Source organism: Bos indicus, chromosome 14, assembly GCF_029378745.1.
Source record: "Bos indicus isolate NIAB-ARS_2022 breed Sahiwal x Tharparkar chromosome 14, NIAB-ARS_B.indTharparkar_mat_pri_1.0, whole genome shotgun sequence".
In the NCBI taxonomy this organism is placed as follows: Eukaryota; Metazoa; Chordata; class Mammalia; order Artiodactyla; family Bovidae; genus Bos; species Bos indicus.
Window position 1 is genome coordinate 74,055,076 of NC_091773.1, and position 21,242 is coordinate 74,076,317.

At 36.3% G+C, this 21,242-nt stretch overlaps 1 protein-coding gene across 3 annotated transcripts in view; it reads left to right on the forward strand.

Moving 5' to 3' along the window:
- Window positions 1-21,242, forward strand: part of NBN (nibrin) — a 56,642-nt gene that overhangs the window by 21,098 nt on the left and 14,302 nt on the right. For all 3 annotated transcript variants that reach the window (XM_019973836.2, XM_070802935.1, XM_070802936.1), the window contains exons 8-11: window positions 6,645-6,742; window positions 12,403-12,532; window positions 13,881-14,159; window positions 16,232-16,676. In XM_019973836.2, the coding sequence (XP_019829395.2) occupies window positions 6,645-6,742; window positions 12,403-12,532; window positions 13,881-14,159; window positions 16,232-16,676 (952 nt within the window). The remainder of the gene's footprint in view (window positions 1-6,644; window positions 6,743-12,402; window positions 12,533-13,880; window positions 14,160-16,231; window positions 16,677-21,242) is intronic.

Genomic DNA, 21,242 nt, shown 5'->3' on the forward strand with positions numbered 1-21,242 from the left:
AAACTGTGACAGACTTTATTTTCTTGGGCTCTAAAATCACTGTGGACAGTGACTGCAGCCATGAAATTAAAAGACTTGCTCCTTGGAAGAAAAGCTATGACAAACCTATGCAGTGTATTTTAAAAAGCAGAGACATCAGTGAGACAAAGGTCCATATAGTCAAAGCTGTGGTTTTTCCAGTAGTCATATACAGATGTGAGAGTTGGACCATAAAAAATGTAGAGTGCCAAAGAATTGATGCTTTCTTATTGTGGTAGTGGAGAAGACGCTTGATAGAGATCAAACCAGTCAATCCTGAAAGACATCAACCCTGAATATTCATTGGAAGGACTGATGCTGAAGCTCCAGTACTTTGGCAGCCTGATGCAAAGAGCTGACTCATAGGAGAAGACCCTGATGCTAAGAAGGATTGAGGACAATATGACCCAGCAATCCCACTGCTGGGCATACACACCGAGGAAACCAGAACTGAAAGAGACACATGTACCCCAATGTTCATTGCAACACTATTTATAATAGCTAGGACATGGAAGCAAGCTAGATGTCCATCAGCAAACAAATGGATAAGGATATTGTGGTAAATATACACAGTGGAATATTACTCAGTTATTAAAAAGAACTCATTTGAGTCAGTTCTAATGAGGTGGATGAAACTGGAGCCCATTATACAGAATGAAGTTAAGTCAGAAAGAGAAACACCAATACAGTATATTAATGCATATATATAGAATTTAGAAAGACAGTAACAACTATCCTATATGCAATGCAGCAAAAGAGACACAGATATAAAGAACAGACTTTGGGACTTTGTGAGAGAAGGTGGGGGTGGGATGATTTGAGAGAATAGCATTGAAATATATATATTACCATATGTAAAATAGATGAGTAGTGCAAATTCGGTCCATGAAGCAGGGCATTCAAAGGTGGTGCACTGGGACAACCCAGAGGGATGGGCTGCGGAGGGAGGTGGGAGGGAGGTTCAAATGGGGGACACGTGTGCACCCGTGGGTAATTCATGTTGATGTATGGCAAAAACCACCACAGTATTGTAAAGAAATTATCCTCCAATTAAAGTAATTAGTTAAAAAATAGAGATTGAGGACAGGTTAAGAAGGGAACGACAGAGAATGTGATGGTTGGATGGCATCACCTACTCAAGGGACATGAGTTTGAGCAAACTTCGGGAGATAGTGAAGTTCCGCGAAGCCTAGTGTGCTGCAGTTCACGGGGTCAGAACTAGTTGCGCGTGACTGAGCAACTGAACAGTAATATATACAAGACTTATTACAAAGATTTTATTGTATATGGTTTGAAAATTTATTGTGACTTAGTATGCTTAAAGTAGAATAGACTTATCCATGATAATTTTCTCTCAGTACATATGTTATGCCTCTTTTTTGTTACTTTAATAAAATTTGCAGAATATACAACTCTTTATAAAGTAGTATTTGTTTTCCTCTAGATTATGTAGTTGAGAAAGTTAAAACTCAAATGTAAAATGTTTTCTGAAATAGCCTAGAAATGTATTTTTCCCTGGATGGTTAGTACCCATTGAAAATTTATATGAAAATTTTTATCCCTCCTGTATATATAGGCTACTATAGGAATGGGCTTCCCTGGAAGCCCAGTTAGTAAAGAATCTGCCTGCAATTCAGAACCCGGTCTGATTTCTGCGTCAGGAAGATCTACTGGAGAAGGAATAGGCTACCCACTCCAGAATTCTTGGGCTTCCCTGGTGGCTCAGCTGGTAAAGAATCTGCCTGCAACGTGGGAGACCTGGGTTCAGTCCCTGGGTTGGGAAGATCCCCTGGAGAAGGGAAAGGCTACTCACTCCAGTATTCTGACCTGGAGAATTCCATGGACTGTATAGTCCATGGGGTTGCAAAGAGTCGGACACGACTGAGCGACTTTCACTTTCAGTTTTCATAAAAAAGCAGAAAAAAAAAGTATCAAATATACTAGAATAGTGTTTGTAATGGGGGAGGACCATTTGAAATCACTAAAGCAAGGATTTTTTTCAAGGACTCTTTATTTATATTAATAATCTTTGAAGTACAAAGTAAAAAGTCAGCCTTGGCAGTCTGTTGACTAAATTCTTATTCACTTAGTAAAAAGTTATTAGGGCTTATGGTATTCATATGTCTAAAATGTCCGTAAATAAACAAGCTGTCTCCAGTATTCATTTTTCCTATCCCAGGAGTTCTACTGACCATGAAGGACTTTTTAAAAAAATGAATTTGCAGAAGTAAAAAGTAATACTTCAGTCTTGTGTCCCATAAATATTGTGCTTAATGGAGATGTAGTAACTGCTATGAAAAAGGAAATACCTGTGTAACAAAAGTACCATCATATTACTACAACCAAAATGTCCTGTAATTATGTTTTAGGCACTGGGGATATAATGATAAACAAGATAGCCATGGTTGTCTAGAGGAAAAGACAGATAGAGACAAGTAAACAGATAACTACAAATGTGTATAAGGAAGCAGAGTAACAGGGCGGGGGGAGAAGTTTATTCTAAATAGAGAAAGCTTCTTTCAGGCAGTATTTTACCTATGACCAGTTTTTAAAAGACATGGCAGACAATAGCAATAATAACTTATTTACTGTAAGCTGGTCCTGTTCTAAGCATTTTACATATATTAAGAGGTATTTTAAATATTTAAGCCACACAGAATCCTGTGTATTTTTTTTGTCATGATTCTCATTGTGCAGAAAGGGCAAAAAGGGATTTGAGTAGAACACGGGGACTGATGAGAGGAGCCAGCATGTTAACCCTCGGAGTCTGGTTCCAGAGCGCATCCCATCTTGCTGCCTTTCATGTATAGGGACCCTGAGGTAAGAACGGAGCCTTACCTCCGGGTAAGAGGGTGCAAGGGTGCAAGATTGCTCAGAGGCTAGTGACCAGATCATGAGGTGACATTTTGTTCTGTAGTCTTCGGGCCCTGTTTCAGTTTGGTTTTGGAGAGAGGATGATTTTACAGTTTGAGAAAGACTATCACTTAAAATAACACCTGTCCAGTTAGTCTAAGCCATTGATTGTCATGGAAAGTGCAGTTATATCAAACCAGTAACTTCAGCTATTGACTGAATTTCATACAATCTGCCAGCATTGGGATTGGTTAGTGCCATGGTTCTGTTGATTAGTTGTCAGAAGTGGGTATAGGATATCAGTTAAATATCTCTGAAAAAAGTTAGAAGTCTAGGGGAACAATATAACCCTGATGTTTGTCCTTGCTGAGATATGTTCCCAGTATCTTAGCCCAAATTCAGGAACTCTACTTGTTGCTGATTTTTTTCTCTTTATCCTCTCTTCCTTTGCTTTCTCTTCTCACCTGTTCCATGGCTTTGCATAAAATTGAATGAATTACAATCTTTGGATTATATGATACACTGTCATCATTGAACTAAAATAACATATATTCATTTTATTCACTAGTTATTTTAAATAAATTTCTATTATTGTAAACTGTTGAGACCATCTTTGTATGTTTCCTGCCGGTACTTGTGCAGGACTTTCTTTGGGATGTATCACTGCATTACTAGGGTTAGAACATTCAACAGTATCAAACTGTTTGCCACTTTATGCTTCTGCCCATGCTATATAAGAGACAAAGTTAGATGCACACCATTTTCAAGACTTGGCATTTTCAGACTATCATTTTTGCCAGTTTAATGGATATGTAATCATATCTTGTGATTTTGATTTGTATTTCTCTGATCATAAGTGATGGCTAACACTTCTTCAAATGTTTATTGGACACTTAGTTTTCTTCCTTTGTGAAATACATGTCTCTCGCCCAGTTTTCTATTGGGATAATTGTATTCATTTATTAAGGTACAGATTTCCCCAGTTTTATATGTTCTTCTGTGTGTGGTGTCTGTGTATGTATATTAATAGTTCTCTATAATTTTACTACATGTGTAGGTTTGTGTACTCACCATAGGTCAGATACAGAACAGCTCCATCACCACAAGAATCCCTCATGTTGTTCTTTTATAACCACACATCCCTCCCCACTTGCCACTCCCTGTCTTTAAACTGTGGCAACCAATAAATTTGTTCTCCATTTCTAAAATTTTATTGTTAAAAATACATATTTATAAATGAAATCATAACAGCATATATATACCCTTTTAGAATTTTTTCTTCACTCACCATGATTCCTCAGAGATTCATCTAAGTTTTGTATATCAATCCTTTTTTATTGCTGAATAGTGTTTCATGGTATCGACAACCATATATGGATATTTTTAATTACATTTTCCAGTTTACTGTTGATGTATAGAAGTTCAGCTGACATTGATAATAATATCATATCCCACCACCTTGTCAGGCTGTCCTTTATTTCTAGTTTATCTGTAGTCTTTTTTCCTATAAACCATATCATCTGTAAATAATATTTCTCCCCTTTTTAATTCTTACGCCTTTGGTACTGCTCTCTGTTATTCTCTTTCTCTCTCGGTTTTGGACAAACTGGGACATCCAAAGTGGTGATAGTAGCCACATTTATCTTACTGTTGACTTGAAAAGGAATGCTTCTAGTGTTTCTCCATTTAGGATGATGTATGTCTGTATAACATTGTTATGAAATGTGTATTTTATAAAGCCAATCTTTATAACTAATTTTCATAATAGAGTATATAGTTTCAGAAGTGTTGGTAGTATAGTAAATTTTGAATTGCCTAAAATATTAAGTAGGTATTCATATATATCATTTGATGATACTTTTTAAAATCTGTTTTTTTTAGTGTTGTTATAATTGCACAGAGTTCAAGTCGAAGTTAAATTGTTGTTTAGTCCCTAAGTTGTATCCGATTCTTTGTGACCTCATGAACTGTAGCCTCCAGGCTTCCCTGTCCTTCCCCATCTCCTAGAGTTTGCTCAAACTCATGTTAATTGAGTCAGTGATGCCATCCAAACATCTCGTCCTCTGTCCCTCCCTTCTCCTCCTGCCTTCAGTCTTTCCCAGTATCAGGGTCTTTTCCAATGAGTCAGCTCTTCGCATCAGGTGGCCAAAGTATTGGAGCTTCAGCATCAGTCCTTCCAATGAATATTCAGGGTTGCTTTCAAAACAATGAATGTTAAGCATTTGAAAAATACCTTTAAACTACTTTAGCCGCTTAAAATACATATGCATATGTATATATTATTTATTCTGTGGTATGGATATACTGCAGTTTGTTGAATCATCCACCCATGAAGAATGTATGCGTTTTTTCAGTTTTTGTTACAAATAAAGCTGCTGTGAACATTTGTGTACAGGTTTCTGTGTAAGCGTAAGTTTTCATTTCTCTGGAATAAATGCCCACAAGTGCAGTTTCTGGATTTTATGGTAATTGCATATTTGTGTGCCTTTAAAAAAAAATTTGTAGTTCTTTATATATTCTTGACATTAATCCTTTTGTAACTTTTATGTATTACAGAATCTGTTACCACTTTGTAAAGTATCTTTTTATTGTGTTGATGAATGAAAGTCCTTAATTTTATTATCCTAAAAGTTAACTATCTTTCATAGTCAGTGTGTTTTTTTTAATTTTACTTAAGAAATCTTTTTCTACTCATAGATCAAAAAGATATTCTCTTCAGTTTTTTTACTAATATTTTGATATTTTGTTTTTGAAATTTAATCTATCGGAGACTCATTTATTTTATACTAAGGGACTTTACATGCATGGGAATGGTTTTGGCTTTTGTCTGTTGCATTGAGCAGTATAACTGTACTTGTACCAGTACCACATTGTCTTAATTACTAGAACAATTTAAGCCTTCGAATCTAGTAGGACAGATCTTTTCTTTCTGCTCTTCAAAAGCATCCTGGCTATTCTTGGCTTTTTATTTTCCCGTATACATTTTAGTCATTTTTTAAAAAACCTTACAAAGAACCAAAATTTTTCATTTTACAAAGAAAACTGAAACATTTTTCAAATGTTAAACATTTGAAAAAGACCTTTTAAGCTACTTCAACCACTTAAAATATCTCTGTAATACATAATAAAAAGAGTTTTAAAGCTCTTGAAACTTGAGGTGTGGTTTCTATATAGCATTATTAAGTTAAATTATATTTGGTTTATGTCATTATTCACATTACAGAATAACAAAAAATGAGTTCACCATAAGATTCCTTTAATAAGATTCATTAATACATGTAAATTTGGTCAAATGATTTGATTTACTAAACATAAAATACATATTTAGATGTAATTTATATATAGTTCTTTGTACTTTTTTCCCCTCCTTCTCTCCACCCCCCCCCCCCCACTTTTTATTTCTCTCCCTAAGTCTTATCTTAGGATTCTAGTAATCATAGATTTGCTTTAAAAAATCTGTTTTATTGCTTCATCTGAATATTACTGTTCTTAGTGTGAAAATTATAGTTTTAGAACTGGAAGGATCTGTATCCCTTAGCTTAGATCTGTATTTTACAAGTGAAATAATTGAATTACTAAAAGGTGATGAACTTGCACAATGTAATGTTGCTCCAGTGAATAAGCTAGTACTATATATGTATGTGCAATTCTCTCTGTACCATTAAATTGTGATACCACCTGAGGGGAAAAAAGGATAGATTCAGTTGATATCATCTTAATAAAAATTGTTAATTTTAATATATTATTATGCTTAAACTATTTTATTCTAACAGGCGGGGTCTTAGACCTATTCCAGAAGCAGAAATTGGATTAGCAGTTCTTTTTGTTACTACAGAGAATTACTGTGATCCACAGGGCCAGCCCAGTACAGGTAATTAAAATATTATTTTATTGATTCTTCAGCAACTTTATATGTAAATAGATGATAAGCTGTATGTACATTATACTTGCCACGGTGACCATTTTCACCATCTTTTAAAGGTCATATGTTTATCCATTCATTTATTCATTCAGTAAATATTTGTGGCTACTAAGTACTTGGCACTGTTGTAAGTACTGAAGGAACAGTGGTGAATAAAGTAAACAAGATACCTTTACTGTGGCAGCCCACTCCAGTACTCTTGCCTGGAGAATCCCATGGATGGAGGAGCCTGGTGGGCTATAGTCCATGGGGTCGCAGAGAGTCGGACACGACTGAGCGACTTCCCCTTTCCCTTTGTATCCTAGAAGTCAGGATTCAGACAGTTAACAAGCATCCACATCTGATAAGTTCTGTTAAGGCCAAGTACAAAGGGAAGGCTGAAACAAGGTGACCTGATAGAGACTGGGAGTAGGTTCTTTTAGATTGGGGGTCACGTATGGTCTCACTTAGTATGTCGTGTTTGAGCTCCTCATGTCCTGAAGTGATGGGGAAAGGCAGCGATGGAAGGATCTCGATAGCAGAATTCCAGGTAGAAGGAACAGATCACAATCACACCTGTGTGGAGAAGGGATTCCAAAGGCCCCGAATGGAAGTGGGGACATGGGTACAAGCTCCTGTGGAGGTCCAGTTGAGAGGGGCCTGGTGCCTTGGACCAAGACGGGCAGCACAGCAGAGAGCAGAAAAACAAACGGAGGCCAGGTCTTGGAGCTAGGCCCAGCAGGTCTTGCCTGTGTAGGATTTAGAAACAATTTAGATCTAGTCTTTTGGCATGAATAACTGGTTGGATGAGGGTGCCATTTATGGAGATGAAGAATACATATTATAATCATCTCCACATTGACTATTACAAAAGCCATTTTACGCAGAACAGCTATTACCCTTTTTTAAAAAACACACTCCCCTGCTTTTTTGATAAGCTGATGATGCCATTAAGAAGGTGGTTCATTTATTTTTTCCTTCTCACTTCTTTACCTTAGATATGCTTACATTTATTGTCCTTTCTAACTTTTCTTTGTCTAGCTATGAGTGCATCCATTCAGTATTTCTTTATACATTTATTTGCATCCTAGATTCTTTTTAATAGTTATTTATCAGCAGTTACTGGACTTGAACCAAAAGACAAGTTATGACAGCACCACCTGATTATGCACTCCAGGCGGTATCACAGGAGGTATCATTTATATTGTAGCCCACTGAATGGCACCTATAGAATTGGACAGTGTACCTACTGATTGGCAATAGTAGCTGCCGTTGCTTAAATTTGCAAAGTTTGCAGTGCTTTACATATGGCATTCCAATTTAATATGCAAAACAATCCTTTTAAGAGGGATGACATTTTTGCATTTTGTAGGTGAGGAAACTGATGTACAGAGAGGTTAAGAAATTAGCCAGAGGTCACATAAGAAATAATTTAATTCAAACTGACTCTTTAAGTCAAAGCTGTTATGATAATATTCTATTGCTTTTGTGATTGATGGTGTGAGGGTTACTGGAAGCAGATATAAAAGGATAGACAGCTAGTCCTTAGATTTTATGATTCGGTGAGAATGTTTATTCACCTGAAATCTCTACCCTTTCCCATGAGTGCACTGGATATACTTCGGTCTGTAAACAGTTAACCTTCAAATACAGTTTTAAGAGCTTGTGAAGTTTTCATTATAGTTGTGGTATGGTGACTGTTTCCTCAAAATTCATGACTGAGATTCTTGGAATTTATCCTTAGAGTCAGAAGTAAAGTATCTCTTCAGCCTCTTTTAGAAAACTACTTTGATGTAGATACCAAAAGTGAGCCATATTCTTGGAGAAACTGTGCACTGGAGAGCTCCCAACCCTTTAGAAATAGCATATACTGTAGATACTATTTTGTTGACAGTGGATTTCTGTTCTGTTATAGAAAAAACAAAACGCTATGTATAATTTCAGATTTTAACAACACAACAAAAATATGTAAAAACAAACAATCATTGAGTCTATGTGAGTGGCTCCCCTTTCCCAGTACCTGTTCGGGACAACTGTCCTTTGTTTTTCTTTCAGAAAACTGGTTCTTAGTTAGATAGGTGCTTCAGAAACATTTTTTAAATACAGATTCACATTCTGTATAATTCAGGATATTGCGGGATGCAGCCAAGGCATCAGATTTTTTTGGTTTGTTTTGTTTGATTTTAACCTCCTGTTTATTATATAAACTCCAAGAAACTAAGAAAGGACTGAGCTAGAGAGGAGTACCCAGACCATCAACTTCAGTCATTTTTTACTCACCCAAGACCTGAAATTCTCCCTCTGTAGCTTCTGCTCGTGGGGCTTGCTACCATCAAGATCCTGCCCTATTTGAACCCTTGTATCTTTCTTTCCTGAGGGCTGTTACAATTGCCCCCAGTGAGAGTCCTGCCTCCACATTCATCTGTACAGTTAATTTTTCACTTTGCCACTAGAATCACTTTCCCATTTCCTAAAAACTTTTGCTTGTTCTTATTATCTGTCAAATAAATCCTTAAGCCCTTTGTCTAGATTTTTGAGCTTTCAGCAGTTTAGCTGTGGCCTATCTCTTCCCATCCTCATCTCTTGTTTAGTATACTTCCCTAGAGGTATATATGACATGTTTTTTAGAACTTCTTAATTTATTTGGGAGTAATTCTAACTTATAAATAAAATCCCTCATGTATAATATGCTGTATTTGTATGTGTGCCATGCTCCCTGACCATGCTCATCATGGCCCCTGTTCCTAGAATGCCAACACTGCTCTTCAAAATCCGACTCACTTCACAAATGCATACCTCCTTCGTGAAGTTTTTCTAAGTTTTTTTTCCTCTCTCACTACTCTTCTCCAGGTTAATTATTCTGTTTTCTATATCCCAGTAACTTTTTTTGCATTCCAGTTAGAGTTTCTTTCTACTTTGAAAAATCACCAGTTGTTTCCATGCCTGTTTCAGCCACTAGATTGATTGTAAGCTTTTATTAATTTTGAATTCTCTGATATCACCAAGGATGATACTTGTTTGTAGTTGATATGAATATTTGCTTAATTGAACTAAGTTATTGGTACATAAGATTATCTTTGCTTGAATGGGCCAACAAAGTTTTATCATTTATCAAAATTTTTATTACATTTCTGCTGTTAGAAAGGTATTTATGGCCAGAAGGTCCTAAGAGATCATCTAATCGTTCTAATAATAAAAGGTAAGAGACCTGAAGGCTAAGCAAAGTTAAGGTCCTGTAAATAAAATGGCCAAGAGTGTGTGTGCTCAGTTGCTAAGTCATGTCTGACTCTTTGCAACCCCATGAACTGTAGCCTGCCAGGCTGCTCTGTCCATGGATTTTCCAGGCAAGAATACTGCTCTGGGTTGCTTTTCCTCTTCCAGGGGATTTTCGCAACCTAGGGATCAAACTCATGTTTCCTGCATTGGCAAGCAGATTCTTTACTTCTGAGCCTCCTGGGAAAAGCTCCAAAATGGCCAAGACAGTTCTAAAATTTGGGTTTTCTGACTACTAGACCAGTACCTTTTCTGTTGTGTTATTTCATATGGAAACATGGTCATAACAAATTGGTAAAATCTGTGTTATAATTTCTTGCATATATTCATAGGTAGGTCTGTGTGCGTTCTAAATCATAGCCATCTGACTTAAACAATTTTACAACACAGCTAGTTTGAGGGGAACAGAGTGAATACATTTCCTGCCTTTTCTTCATCCTTTGTTTCCTCTTTTCCTTTCGTATTCATTCATTCATCTTTCAACAAGTATTTTTTGAACAGTTGTTATATGCCTTTAATTATTCTGAAAACTTGGAATAAAGAGGTGAACAGGTTAGAGCAAATCCCTCTCATTATGGTATTTTAGCAAGGAGAGCGTTGTCCTTAATCTTACTGTTAACAAACAGTTACTCTGGTTCATTAGGTTCAATTTATGTGTTTCTTTTGGGCTTGCCTCATAGCTCAGTTGGTAAAGAGTCTGCCTGCAATGCTGGAGACCCAGGTTCGATTCCTGGGTTGGGAAGATCCCTTGGAGAAGGAAATGGCAACCCACTCCAGTATTCTTGGCTGGAGAATCCCATGGACAGAGGAGCCTGGCGGTCTACAGTCCACGGGGTCGCAAGATAGCGACACAATTTAGCGACTGAGCCACCACCACCAAGTGTTTCTTGTAGTGATTATATACCCAGTTTTAATGACTGTTTTTTGTAAACTGTTCAAGCTAAAATGAATTTTAGGGTATGTATGTAAAAGGAATGCGAGTGAGCTTTTAAGGTGTTCATATAATGTGAGTGATAGAAGTAACTTAAATACCTGAATTTGGAATTAGTAATAAACATTTATTAAATACATCCTATGTCAGGAGGATATAACAGTGATAATTTAGTTTTGATACTTAGTAAATGTCAACTTAAATTTTTTTTGTTGTTTTCTTAATTCCATTAACTTGTTTATATCCATTATATACCAAACATTGCTCAGAGATTGGAGATGTAGAAATGAGCAAGACTCAGTTCCTGTTCTCAAGGAGGTTCCAAGTCTAATGAGAGCAAGTAACAAGTATGGTATAACGTGATGATAATAATAACAGCAGGCACTTGCATGGAGAAGGAAATGGCAACCCACTCTGGTACTCTTGCCTGGAGAATCCTGTGGACGGAGGAGCCTGGTGGACTGCTGTCCATAGGGTTGCACAGAGTCGGACATAACTGAAGCAACTGACTGTGCGTGTGTGCATTGGAGAAGGAAATGGCAACCCACTCCAGTGTTCTTGCCTGGAGAATCCCAGGGACGGAGGAGCCTGGTGGGCTGCCATCTATGGAGTCGCACAGAGTCGGACACGACTGAATTGACTTAGCAGCAGCAGCACTTGCATAGTCCTTACTATGTTCCAAGATTTATCTAAGTGCTATCCATCTATCAATTCATTTTGCCCTTAAAACATGTGAGGAAAATATTGTAGTTATCTTCATTTCATAAATGAGGAAACTAAGGCACAGGGAGTTTAAGTAACACAGGTCACACAGCTAGCATTAAAAAGTTAAAAAGAATGTGTTAACAGTTAATAGACTGATGTAAAGGGTGGTAGGGGAGCCAGAATAAAGGGCAGCTAATTCGGTGTGGGAGGTTTAAGAAAAGTATTCCAGAAGAATGGCACTTGAGTTAAATTTCTATCCTGGTATATAAAATGATGAAATGATCATTATGGTTTTCTGGAGTAGCCAAAAAATGTCTGTCTAAAACTGTTTATGTCTTCAAATAGTATATTCCTTCTGAAAATTAAATTCATCTTGATTTTGATTTGTGTAGATATGATAGATATACTTTTCATAGGGGGAGAAATTTTAATTTTTTGGTCTCCTGACTAAAGCATAATTTGAATTAGAATTTAAGTTGAGTTTATTTAAGTTGATAATCGTTTAACAGGAAAGATTTGAGGTAATTTTAGCATGATTTGGTTCAGATAAGCTCATCACAGATGCCAATAGGCTGCTGCTTACAGGCTTTGAGTATTTGGAGAAAACTGGGTGCTGTAGTTAATTCCCTCAATGTGGCACACTCCTAGCAACGTTCCGTGACCAAATGTCCTTCTTGTGTCTAGCAATTGTGATTCTTTCTGTCACTTCTGTGATTTACAGGATTGAAGACAACAACTCCAGGTCCAAGCCTTTCCCAAGCCTTACCAGCCAATGAAAATTTAATGCCAAATGCCTCAGTGAATACTAGAACATATGTAGCTGACACAGAATCAGAACAAGCAGATACATGGTAAAGCTTCATTGATAATGAACTATTGTTATTATTCTATCAATAAATTAATAGTATATTTAAGAAGTAAAGTCAATGCCTTATCAAGTTGTTTCTTGGGAGATGAAGTATTTGGAGTGTGGGATGCCAGGAAAAATAATATTTGGGGACAGAGTTTAGCAAACCTTATAAAGTACTGGAAAATAATATTTTTGGCTCTATGGGGTATTGACCTCCGTCACAGCTACTCAGCTCTGCCGCTGTAGAATTAAAGCAGCCATAGACACATGTAAATGAGTGAGTGTGGCTATACTCCAATAAACTTAATTTACAGAAACAAGTGGTCAGCCATGTTTGTCCTACAAGTTGTAGTTTGTCAACTCCTGAAATAGATACTTATGTTTTTTTTTATTCCTTGAAAATGTACATAGAAGACTACAAAGAATTACAGTTTCATTTGTGACTGGTGTTTTATGGTTCTGTACCTAAAGAGGGTTTTTTTTAATTGTTTATTTTTTTGGAAAGCAGGGGTAGCTCATAAGTATCCCATGGCATTTTTTTGCTTAAGACACTATTTTAAATCCATAATGAATTATTCATATTGAAAGATACTTATGGTAGCACTGTATTATACCATAACTAAATTTTCACTGTACCTATGGTTTGTATTGAAACTGTGTTTAACTTTTAAAAGAGAAACTATTACTTTTTAAAAAGTCAGCTGAATGACAACTCTGGGTTTTTTGTAAAATATGAATGGCAAAAAAACACACATAAGAATAGCAAAGATAATATATATTTAACCATACATTGTAGACCTGTGTGTTTATATGTGGGTTTAAAATATTTTTCTGTTAATCTAGAGTTCTATTCTAGAGACTGCCTTTTGGTTGGAATGTCACCATTTCAGTTCACTGAAAGTGATTGAAATACCACATTATATTTACTAATGGAATTACTGCTTGTTCTTTTTCTGAATTTCTAGTTTTTAATCACTTTTTTTTTACATGCAAGTAATTTAAAAATTTTAAACAAACCAAGAAACACTTAGGAATATGATGGTTTAATTTATAATAAGATACAGGGTTATTATTTCATGTGTGTTTAGCAGTTTTTTTATAGAGCAAGCCTGACAGTATGTGCTGTAGGGGATGGAGAGAAAAGGATATCATCTATCTTCAAGGAGCTTTGATGTCAAAGGAGCTGCTTTCTTGAACAATATATTATAAAATATATTCAATAAACAGTTACTTCAAGACAACTATATTCTAAAGCTGTATTATATTAGTGCTATTTAAAGGACTTTGTTTCTGGATAAAAATTGCTGTAAATTTGATTGTTTACCATACATTCTTTTCTTTTGCTGCAGTATGGATTTGAGTGAAAGACCAAAAGAAATAAAAATATTTGGAATGGAACCAAAATGTCGAATACTTTCACAAGAAACGTCCACTGTGAAGAAACCCCACAAAATAAGCTCTAATAATAATATAGTCTCAAATACTCTGGTTAGGATGAAAATCCCAAACTATCAGCTTTCACCGACTAAAGTCCCACATGTAAATAAAAGTAGAGGTTGGCCTTCTCAGCATCAGCAAACCAACTCCATCAGAGACTATTTTCAGCCGCTTACCTCTCCCCAAAAAAGGTATAATTTTTAATAATAGTGCTTTGTGCTTCTAAAAATATTCATACTTGTTTTATGATTGTAGAATGGTACTAAGTTCATATTCTGTGTAAGTATGCTTCTGTAGAAAGCTGTGGCCCTTTGAGCTTATTCCCTCTCAGAAATGTCCACATTGCCTTCTTACCTAAGTTCATTTCTGCTGCTGTTGTTCAGCTGCTCAGTGGTGTCCGACTCTTTGCAACCCCACGGACTGCAGCACGCCAGGCTTCCCTGTCCTTTACCATCTCCTGGAGTTTGCTCAAACTCATGTCCATTGAGTCAGTGATGCCATCCAACCGTCTCATCCTCTGTCATCCCCTTCTCCTCCTGCCTTCAGTCTTTCCCAGCATAATGGTCTTTACTAATGAGTTGGCTCTTTGCATCAGGTGGCCAAAGTATTAGAGCTTCAGCTTCAGCATCAGTCCTTCTAATGAACATTCAGGATTGATTTCCTTTACAACTGACTGGTTGATCTCCTTGCAGTCCAAGGGATTCTCAAGAGTCACTTAAGTTCATTGGATAGATTTTCTCTCATTTTTTTCCTTCTGTTTCATTTGCTGAAAAGCTTTCCCATACCTGAGTTTTTTTGACCTACCTGTTTCCATTGGTTAGGTCTCATTTCCTCTAGGACCATGCTCTATCACTTATTCTTAATTGCTAGCACCTTTAGTATCTTCTAGGTCCTTTTCTTCTGTATTCTTCTGATTCAAAACTAAAAAAGACTCTATCTCATTTTTAGTTTTTAAAACCTTCCCTTGACTTGATTTCTTCCTGAGCTACTGCTCTTTATCTTTTAAATTCACTGTTAAACTTATAAGAGGACATTATTGTTCCCATTTCTGTATGAAATATTTCTTAACTAACAGTATTTCATCATGACCTGACATCCTTGAAAGTAATCACTGACACACTTCACACCTCTAGTGGCCTTTTGGTAACACTCAGCTCTTCAACCTTTGTTCTCCTTGTGATTTCTTCTTGATTTTTTGTGGTAGTGTCCCAGTTTTTCTTTTTTCTTTTTTTTGCCTCTCTGACTTTGCTCCCATTGAGGACTTCTTTTCTTCCTACTATGTATATTTCATTTCAGGTTATAAATGGTCAGTATATTTGGTCCTGACTTAGTAGTATATCACTCCTACTTTTCCACAGAAATCTGCTCTTTTCCCTAATCATCGGTGTAAAACTTTTCACCCCTGTCATTGCACTGGTATGGAATTTTGTTAGCAGTTTACTGTGTCAACATCTTGACCCTTTCTGCTCTGCCTCCCCAAAACAGTGCTGATTCTTATTTTAATTGTCTTATAAATATCTCTCTTTCCATCTGTTTGTGTTGCTATCTTTCTAACTCAAACTCTGATTATTAGAATTACTACAGAAACCTCTTGGTTGGTTTATCCAGACCTCGACATTAGTTTAGATTCGTTAAGGTATCACTCTTAACTATTCCAGTTCGACATGCAGGTTATAAACTGCAGAGCAGAGACCCAGTTTGTGTGTCCTCTGTGGCCTCAGTACCATTTAAATGAGCTAAGTATTCAGCACTTACTGAGTGAATGATACAGTATTATATAGAATGTACATTGTCATATATTCACATATATAGTCTTAGACTACATTCTGGATTTAGCCACTTCAACTTGAATCTGGCTCTCATGAACTGAACAGGTTTTAGTCCCAGGGTAATTTTTCCTTGCTCACAAGTTCCCTACATTACAAAGTAAGCTGTTTTTTTTTCTGACAAGTTTTTTGTATTTTATATTCTTCTACCTTTTCCTCACACTGATTCATCAACTATTGCAACTTTTAAAAAAGAAGATAAATATCTATTATTTAAGCTATGGGATTCATCAGTCCTATCAAAACAGTCAAGTGTATATGAATTATGTACTATTTTCAGATATCTACTTTTTTTATATCTGGTGAGATTGTTAATCATTAAAACTAGGAATATTGTCAATTAAATGAAGAAGGGGGTGAATATTGCCAAACTAAAAAATTACTTAGCTGTGTTCATTTTCTGTTTTTCTTTTCTTCTCTCCTTTTTTGAACCCAAGGGAAAGGGATGAAGAAAATCAAGAAATGTCTTTATCCAAATCAGCAAGAATGGAAACGTCTTGTTCTCTTTTAGAACAAACACAACCAACTACATCCTTGATAAGGAAAAATAAGGATGAGCACCTATCTCAGAATGTGCTTGTGGAAGAAAACCCAGATAATTCATATGCAGATACCAATGTAAAACCCACTGTGAAAAATTATGCCAATAAGTCTCTTTTTACAGAAAATCTAAAATCAAAAAAAAGAAAAGAAATTGATGATTTAGCCATAGAAGATGAAGTATTGGAACAGTTATTCAAGGATACAGAACTAGAGTTAGAAAGCGAAGTGAAAGTTCAAAAACAAGAGGAAGATATCAATGTTAGAAAAAGGCTACGATTGGATAAAGAAACAAATGTCACTTTTAATGATGAAACAATACCAGAAAGTAACAAAATATCTGTAAGTAACATTATTTATTGAGAAGTATTGCAAATAGGAACTTAGAATGTTAAAAAGTACTTTAGATATTTGTATTGACAGTATGAGCAGAACTTCTGTTTATTTGGGGGAAAAAATTAGAATCTTCTACACCCCATATTAAGTATAAGAGTTTGTTGGTTGATAAAGTAAATGTTAAAAATATAATGATTCTTTGTTTATAATAGATGACAACAACTAAAATTGTTATTCATGATTGTTTTAATAGATTTCCAGGCTGTACTGTTTTATTACATCAGACATTTGGCCATGATGTTAAGTATAGGAGGTGCTTTAATAGAGTAAACAGGCACTGAAAGATGAAGAAAGTTAGCAAAACAAAGTATCTACTTAAATAAATTTTTAAGATAGAGCATGTGTAACATCATTAGAGATTTTTAATTTTCATTTTTATCTTTAATGTTCTATCCTCTTTTCATGAATATTGGTAATTTGTTTTACTAGCTTTGTTCTAAGACAACAAAGATTAATTTTTAGATTGTTTCCTATTTTATGCATTATTAAGCAGCCTACTATTTGTAGGTTAGTTACCGCATTAGGTGAGAGCACAGATGCAACAATGTGATAAGCGTTTGTTGAGAATCTGAAGATTCCCGGGTAGTGCAGTGGTAAAGAATCTGCCTGCCAAATGCAGGAGGTGCGGATTCAATCCCTGGGTCAGGAACATCCTCTAGAGTAGGAAATGACAACCTACTCCAGTATTTTTGCCTGGAAAGTCCCATGGACAGAGGAGCCTGGTGGGCTACAGTTCATGGGGTTATAGAGTCAGACACAGTTGAGTGAGGATGAGAACCTAGTGTGTATCAAGCACTATATAAATCTGTAACTGTTATTAAAGAATCAGAATATATGTCCTGTTTAGCCTATACCCTGGAGAAGGGAATGGCCACCCATTCCAGTATTCTGGCCTGGAGAATTCCGTGGACTGTATAGTACATGGGGTCACAAAGAGTTGGACACAACTGAGCGACTTTCACTTCACTTAGCCTATACACTGGTATCTTCACATGAAGGAAAAAGTCCTCATTGTTCATTACTTCTTATGAGTGAATACTTAATGCCCTCTTTGGACCAGTGCATCAGAATCACCTGGTGAGCTTTTAAAAATAGGGATTCCCAGACCAAAGGCCCGGAGATCCTGATTCAGCATGTCCAGTTTTCTTTCCAGAAAAAATTCCTGCATTGTGTTAAGAATTCCTTTGCTGTCTTTAAAAATTCTAAGATCAGTGGCTTAAATAAGATAGGATTTTTTTTTTTTTTCCTGTAGAAGATGTCCAGAGGTATGTAACCAAAGCTGCTTGGTAGTTGCTGGTATTAATTTCCTAGGTGTATGTCTTTCTGCTCCATGAGATGGCACCTCTGGCCATCAGGTCAGCTTGCCTGGGAGGAGGAAGAAGGTGGAAAGGAAACAGGGTAAAGGGCTTTCCGCTTGAGTCCATTCTAAGGAGCTTTCTCAGAAGCCCCACTTGATGACTTTGGTTGTTGGCCAGGATTTAGTTATGGTCTTTGCCAACCCCAGCCCTAACCCTCAATCTCCAAGAGGGTCTGGGAAATGCTTTAAACTTAGTACATCACTTAGGACAACACTGTCCCTTAATTAATATAAAAGTTATATTAATAAGGGAGAAAGAGTATGGATACTGAGATATCTGTCAGCAAGATTGAGAACTTCAGAGACAGACAAGTCTATTATCAAAGTTTTAAAAAGGATTAGTTGTCATGTTACAGAAAAGATTAATTGAACCAAGAGGTTTATATATCCTATAAGTCACTTCTGTAGCAATTTCCATTGTAGTGGAGAATTAGATAAGTTGATTTAATATGGCATTTGATGAAATCCAAGGGATGTCCTAAATTTAATAAATTTATATCCCTTTATAAAGATGTTTATTAGATGTATTTATTCTACTTTCACTCTGAGTTTTCATTGTCACTTCAGCTCCAGACTATACAAGAATCTGTGTTCAGGCTAGTACTTAATACTATAGTCTTTAGAAAGTCAGGCCCTATTTACGTTACTTTGGCCACGCCTTTGGGAATGCCTTGTGGGATCCTATCCTCCTATGTTTCTAATTTTTCCTGATTTTTTTTCCTAGTCTTCTTGTCCTTTTACATAGTTTATATCTTTTCTAATGGGCTTTTTTTTTTCTTTTTCTTAAATTCTTTTGCAGATGGGTCCACCACTTGGCAGTATCACAGCTCTGTCTGACAGAGCTGTAGTTTTAGTCCCAGAATACTTTGGTCAATCCTGTCTGCAAATTAATTCCTATGACCTGCTTTGACCACACATTCTCTCAGGGCTCATGTCACCCAAGGAACTGGGCATTAGGGCCCAGAGTGGGAGAGACAAGAAGTGAGCATCATATACCCTCCAGTGATATGAGAAACACTTTTAAAGTTTTTTAAACAGTTTTTTGTGGACCTGGAAAGACATTTCATTTAATGCCAAGGTTTATATGCTGTATAATGATACCAGGGAATGTAATTACTTTATTTTGCTCTATGATTCTGCAGCATAATTTCCTTTGTCCTTTTTTTATTTTTTTTTTTCAAGGATTCATGATATTCTGAATAAAAACAAGGTACAACATAAATATGTCGTAGCATACTTTTGGAGAGTGAGTAGCAACTTGATTGTGACATGCTTCTGGAAATACTAAAGTTAAATCACTATATTTATACTTTTTTAGTAAGAACCTTGTTAACAAAAGTATTTTTGCTTTCAATATAAGATAATTGTTTAAAACTTTTTTGAAAAAGGAAATCCAGGCGAGAATACTGGAATGGGTTGCCATTTTTTCCTCCAGGGCATCTTCCCAGCCCAGGAGTTGAACCTGCGGCTCCTGCCACGTCTCCTGCATTGCAGGCAGGTTCTTCACCACCGAGCCACCAGGGAAGCTCAAGACGGCAAAATTATGATACTTCTCTCTGGCATTGGCTTCCTTAGCTGTATATCAGAAGGACGTTTTCTAAAATACATTGATATTAGAATGATCATTTTTCTGTTTGGGGATTAAATATGGATTCTAGCATGTCTGTAAGATTTCCTATAAGCTAAAATAGAAAGCTATCGGCTAGATACCCCTGTTAGGAGCTTATCCTTATGTGAATGACAGCTGTGCCAGAGTCTTGGCTTTACTTTCAATTCCCCAGTCTTCATAAAATGCCGACATGACTCCACATCCTTGTTAACTTTCCTCCTAACAGCACCCACTGTCTACAGAAGTCTCTTCTTCACCTCTTTTCTACCCTTCTATTTTGAATTAAGGTTTCCTCTTCTCTTAAATAACTATGTGCTTAGTCACTCAATCGTGTCTGACTCTTTGTGACACCATGGTCTGTAGCCCACAAGGCTCCTCTGTCCATGGGGATTCTCCAGGCAAGAATACTGGAGCGGATTGCCATGCCCTCCTCCTCCAGGGGACCTTCCCAACCCGGGGATCAAACCTAGGTCTCCCACATTGCAGGCAGATTCTTTACTGTCTGAGCCACCAGGGAAGCCTGTAGCATCTGTGAAAGCCCGGCAGTTACACCTGTCGTTTACTGGATACCGTCATATTGGCTACAGCAATGTACACTGACAGATTTGGAGACTGGCGTAGGAGTTACGCAACTTGCCAAGCTGACTTATCTAGGTTTTGACAACTGGGACAGAAATCCTTGGTTCACCCTATTTTAGCTGTTGCCTTTGTCAGCTTTCTCAAAATGTCATTCATTCTAGACACTGGGTGTGCTAACATGAAAGGCAGTCTGAGAGGATAAGTTTGATAGAACTTTAGAATGTAGAATCTCTAGGACGTGGTGATTAACTTAATAAGAGAAATGAGGAGAGAGGAAAAAGTATTGGAAAATTCCCAAGCTTACAGTCCAAGGCTCTGGGTATGGTTTTATAGTGTGATTCTATGAGATAGGAAATAAAAACTTGCTCAAGGGGATGAGCAAGTTTGAGGGAGTAAGACAGAATGGGGAAAAAAAGGTAGGGGGTTAAAATGTGATTGTGACAACAATTTATAGTGGGTGATGTATGTGAAAATACTCAATTAAAGGGTATGTGGTAGCCTTGGCATAGACATTTTTAATCTTACTACTGATAAATAACATTAATTTCTTTAGTCTCTAAGTAAGCTCAGAGTACATTTTGCTTTTTCTTTCCAACTTATTAACATTTTTCTGCATTTTTATTACTGAATCATTGAAAATTTGATGTAAAATGATATGCCCCCCTATTGTATCCAAAGGGATTGTAGTTTTTATTGAAAGTATTAGAAAGCTATCTGTGTAATGTACTTTTATCTAGTACATGAGCTGGATATATGAATATGAAGGATAGTATGATTTTATGCAAAGCAGTCTCCATTTTTTTAATAGATAAATACCTTGAACAATTAAAATAACTCTTCCTGGATTAAGGATATTTAACATTCAATTCTAAATAAATTTAGATAGACATCCTTAAAAATTTGTTTTTATTTTTGACTGTAAAAGTAATAACACAATCATGTAGAAATATGAAAAATAAAAATATAA